This window comes from Salvelinus alpinus, chromosome 1 (assembly GCF_045679555.1).
Source record: "Salvelinus alpinus chromosome 1, SLU_Salpinus.1, whole genome shotgun sequence".
Taxonomy (NCBI): Eukaryota; Metazoa; Chordata; class Actinopteri; order Salmoniformes; family Salmonidae; genus Salvelinus; species Salvelinus alpinus.
The window spans coordinates 4243400-4248399 of record NC_092086.1 but is presented as its reverse complement, the minus strand read 5'-3'; the positions used below and the strand labels follow the sequence as shown (position 1 = coordinate 4248399).

Below are 5000 nucleotides of genomic sequence, written 5' to 3'. Positions count from 1 at the left end.
CACACACCTGTTACATTTACACAGGGTCTCAGAGACGTGATCAGAGTCTCTACTACCAGCTTCAGCCCTGGGGCTCGACTGATCACCCTGCAACACACAACTTACACATTATACACACACAGAGAGACCCACCCCCCTACCTGAGAGGTCGTAGTGTGGTCCTACCTGAGAGGTCGTAGTGTGGTCCTACCTGAGAGGTCGTAGTGTGGTCCTACCTGAGAGGTCGTAGTGTGGTCGTAGTGAGGTCGTAGTGTGGTCCTACCTGAGAGGTCGTAGTGTGGTCGTAGTGTGGTCCTACCTGAGAGGTCGTAGTGTGGTTGTAGTGTGGTCCTACCTGAGAGGTCGTAGTGTGGTCCTACCTGAGAGGTCGTAGTGTGGTCCTACCTGAGAGGTCGTAGTGTGGTCGTAGTGTGGTCCTACCTGAGAGGTCGTAGTGTGGTCCTACCTGGGAGGTCGTAGTGTGGTCCTACCTGAGAGGTCGTAGTGTGGTCCTACCTGAGAGGTCGTAGTGTGGTCCTACCTGAGAGGTCGTAGTGTGGTCCTACCTGAGAGGTCGTAGTGTGGTCCTACCTGAGAGGTCGTAGTGTGGTCGTAGTGTTGTCGTAGTGTGGTCCTACCTGAGAGGTCGTAGTGTGGTCCTACCTGAGAGGTCGTAGTGTGGTCCTACCTGAGAGGTCGTAGTGTGGTCGTAGTGTTGTCGTAGTGTGGTCCTACCTGAGAGGTCGTAGTGTGGTCCTACCTGAGAGGTCGTAGTGTGGTCGTAGTGTGGTCGTAGCATGGTCCTACCTGAGAGGTCGTAGTGTGGTCGTAGTGTGGTCGTAGCGTGGTCGTACCTGAGAGGTCGTAGTGTGGTCGTAGTGTGGTCGTAGCATGGTCCTACCTGAGAGGTCGTAGTGTGGTCGTAGTGTGGTCGTAGTGTGGTCGTAGTGTGGTCGTAGTGTGGTCCTACCTGAGAGGTCGTAGTGTGGTCCTACCTGAGAGGTCGTAGTGTGGTCGTAGTGTGGTCGTAGTGTGGTCCTACCTGAGAGGTCGTAGTGTGGTCGTAGCGTGGTCCTACCTGAGAGGTCGTAGTGTGGTCCTACCTGAGAGGTCGTAGTGTGGTCCTACCAGAGAGGTCGTAGTGTGGTTGTAGTGTGGTCCTACCTGAGAGGTCGTAGTGTGGTCGTAGTGTGGTCGTAGTGTGGTCGTAGTGTGGTCCTACCTGAGAGGTCGTAGTGTGGTCCTACCTGAGAGGTCGTAGTGCGGTCGTAGTGAGGTCGTAGTGTGGTCGTAGTGTGGTCGTAGCGTGGTCGTACCTGAGAGGTCGTAGTGTGGTCGTAGTGTGGTCGTAGCATGGTCCTACCTGAGAGGTCGTAGTGTGGTCGTAGTGTGGTCGTAGCGTGGTCGTACCTGAGAGGTCGTAGTGTGGTCGTAGTGTGGTCGTAGCATGGTCCTACCTGAGAGGTCGTAGTGTGCGTAGCAGGCGTAGTACTCTGAGGATTCCCAGGATGCGGTTCCCTCCGGTCAAGGCCAGAGACACCAGGATGTCCACCAGAGAGACAAACACCAGGATCCCATCCAGAACATTCCAGCTGCTCTTTAGGTAGCTCTGTTTACCCCAGCAGAACCCCAACGCTACAATCTATAGACATTAAGAAGACAATGACTCCAGGACTGAAACAAACTGAAACAGACAGCAGACTGAAACAGACTGAAACAGACTGCAACAGACAGCAGACTGAAACAGACTGAAACAGACAGCAGACTGAAACAGACTGAAACAGACAGCAGACTGAAACAGACTGAAACAGACAGCAGACTGAAACAGACATCAGACTGAAACAGACAGCAGACTGAAACAGACAGCAGACTGAAACAGATAACAGACTGATACAGATAACAGACTGATACAGACAGCAGACTGAAACAGACAGCAGACTGAAACAGACAGCAGACTGAAACAGACTGAAACAGACTGAAACAGACAGCAGACTGAAACAGACTGAAACAGACAACAGACAGCAGACTGAAACAGACAGCAGACTGATACAGACTGAAACAGACTGAAACAGACTGACACAGACTGAAACAGACAGCAGACTGAAACAGACAGCAGACTGAAACAGACAGCAGACTGAAACAGACAGCAGACTGAAACAGACAGCAGACTGAAACAGACAGCAGACTGAAACAGACTGAAACAGACAGCAGACTGATACAGACAACAGACTGAAACATACAGCAGACTGAAACAGACAGCAGACTGAAACAGACAGCATACTGATACAGACAGCAGACTGAAACTGACAGCAGACTGAAACAGACAGCAGACTGAAACAGACAGCAGACTGAAACAGACAGCAAACTGAAACAGACAGCAGACTGAAACAGACAGCAAACTGAAACAGACAGCAGACTGAAACAGACAGCAGACTGAAACAGACAGCAGACTGAAACAGACTGAAACAGACAGCAGACTGAAACAGACAGCAGACTGAAACAGACAGCAGACTGATACAGACAACAGACTGAAACATACAGCAGACTGAAACAGACAGCAGACTGAAACAGACAGCAGACTGATACAGACAGCAGACTGATACAGACTGAAACAGACAGCAGACTGAAACAGACAGCAGACTGAAACAGACTGAAACAGACAGCAGACTGAAACAGACTGAAACAGACATCAGACTGAAACAGACAGCAGACTGAAACAGACAGCAGACTGAAACAGATAACAGACTGATACAGATAACAGACTGATACAGACAGCAGACTGAAACAGACAGCAGACTGAAACAGACAGCAGACTGAAACAGACTGAAACAGACAGCAGACTGAAACAGACTGAAACAGACAACAGACAGCAGACTGAAACAGACAGCAGACTGATACAGACTGAAACAGACTGAAACAGACTGACACAGACTGAAACAGACAGCAGACTGAAACAGACAGCAGACTGAAACAGACAGCAGACTGAAACAGACAGCAGACTGAAACAGACAGCAGACTGAAACAGACAGCAGACTGAAACAGACAGCAGACTGATACAGACAACAGACTGAAACATACAGCAGACTGAAACAGACAGCAGACTGAAACAGACAGCATACTGATACAGACAGCAGACTGAAACTGACAGCAGACTGAAACAGACAGCAGACTGAAACAGACAGCAGACTGAAACAGACAGCAAACTGAAACAGACAGCAGACTGAAACAGACAGCAAACTGAAACAGACAGCAGACTGAAACAGACAGCAGACTGAAACAGACAGCAGACTGAAACAGACTGAAACAGACAGCAGACTGAAACAGACAGCAGACTGAAACAGACAGCAGACTGAAACAGACTGAAACAGACAGCATACTGAAACAGACAGCAGACTGAAATAGACAGCAGACTGAAACAGACTGAAACAGACAGCAGACTGAAACAGACTGAAACAGACAGCAGACTGATACAGACAACAGACTGAAACATACAGCAGACTGAAACAGACAGCAGACTGATACAGACTGAAACAGACAGCAGACTGAAACAGACAGCAGACTGAAACAGACAGCAGACTGAAACAGACAGCAGACTGAAACAGACAGCAGACTGAAATAGACAGCAGACTGATACAGACAGCAGACTGAAACAGACAGCAGACTGATACAGACTGAAACAGACAGCAGACTGAAACAGACAGCAGACTGAAACAGACAGCAGACTGAAACAGACAGCAGACTGAAACAGACTGAAACAGACAGCAGACTGATACAGACAACAGACTGAAACATACAGCAGACTGAAACAGACAGCAGACTGAAACAGACAGCAGACTGATACAGACTGAAACAGACAGCAGACTGAAACAGACAGCAGACTGATACAGACAGCAGACTGAAACAGACAGCAGACTGAAATAGACAGCAGACTGATACAGACAGCAGACTGAAACAGACAGCAGACTGATACAGACTGAAACAGACAGTAGACTGAAACAGACAGCAGACTGATACAGACAGCAGACTGAAATAGACAGCAGACTGATACAGACAACAGACTGAAACATACAGCAGACTGATACAGACAACAGACTGAAACATACAGCAGACTGAAACAGACAGCAGACTGAAACAGACAGCAGACTGAAATAGACAGCAGACTGATACAGACAACAGACTGAAACATACAGCAGACTGAAACAGACAGCAGACTGAAATAGACAGCAGACTGAAACAGACAGCAGACTGAAACAGACAGCAGACTGAAACAGACAGCAGACTGAAATAGACAGCAGACTGAAATAGACAGCAGACTGAAACAGACAGCAGACTGAAACAGACTGAAACAGACAGCAGACTGAAACAGACTGAAACAGACAACAGACTGAAATAGACAGCAGACTGAAACAGAGATCAGACTGAAACAGACAGCAGACTGAAACAGACAGCAGACTGAAACAGACAGCAGACTGAAACAGACAGCAGACTGAAACAGACAGCAGACTGAAACAGACAGCAGACTGAAACAGAGATCAGACTGAAACAGACAGCAGACTGAAACAGACAGCAGACTGAAACAGACGATATTATTACCTTGACAGTCATCTCAGCAAGGAAGATGACAGTGAACACGTAGTTGGAGACACTCAGAAACACTCGCTCCTGGAGGGAGGGAGAGGAGGAGAGACATCGAAAGACATCCGGGAACACTTAGCGAAACAGACCATACAGACCAGGCCGGGGTTTGAGAGGTCACTGAGAGAAGTAAAAAAATTCTAGCCAGCTAACTAGCGAATAACATTAACGGCTAACAAGGTGTATTTTTGCCACAACTTGCTAAGAAAAGACAAACTAGCAGACAGTAGTTAGCAGACAGTAGGTAGCAGACAGTAGGTAGCAGACAGTAGTTAGCAGACAGTAGTTAGCAGACAGTAGTTAGCAGACAGTAGTAGTAGTTAGCAAACAGTAGTTAGCAGACATTAGTTAGCAGACAGTAGTTAGCAGACATTAGTAGTAGTTAG

General features: G+C 48.0%; 1 protein-coding gene across 1 annotated transcript in view; it reads right to left on the bottom strand.

Annotated features, from left to right (window-relative positions):
* LOC139540059 (voltage-dependent T-type calcium channel subunit alpha-1H-like) overlaps window positions 1-5000 on the bottom strand; it is a 178780-nt gene that overhangs the window by 59289 nt on the left and 114491 nt on the right. The window contains exons 22-23 of the mRNA XM_071343603.1: window positions 4573-4641; window positions 1437-1621 (exon numbers count right to left, since the gene is read on the bottom strand). Coding sequence (XP_071199704.1) covers window positions 1437-1621; window positions 4573-4641 — 254 coding nt within the window. The remainder of the gene's footprint in view (window positions 1-1436; window positions 1622-4572; window positions 4642-5000) is intronic.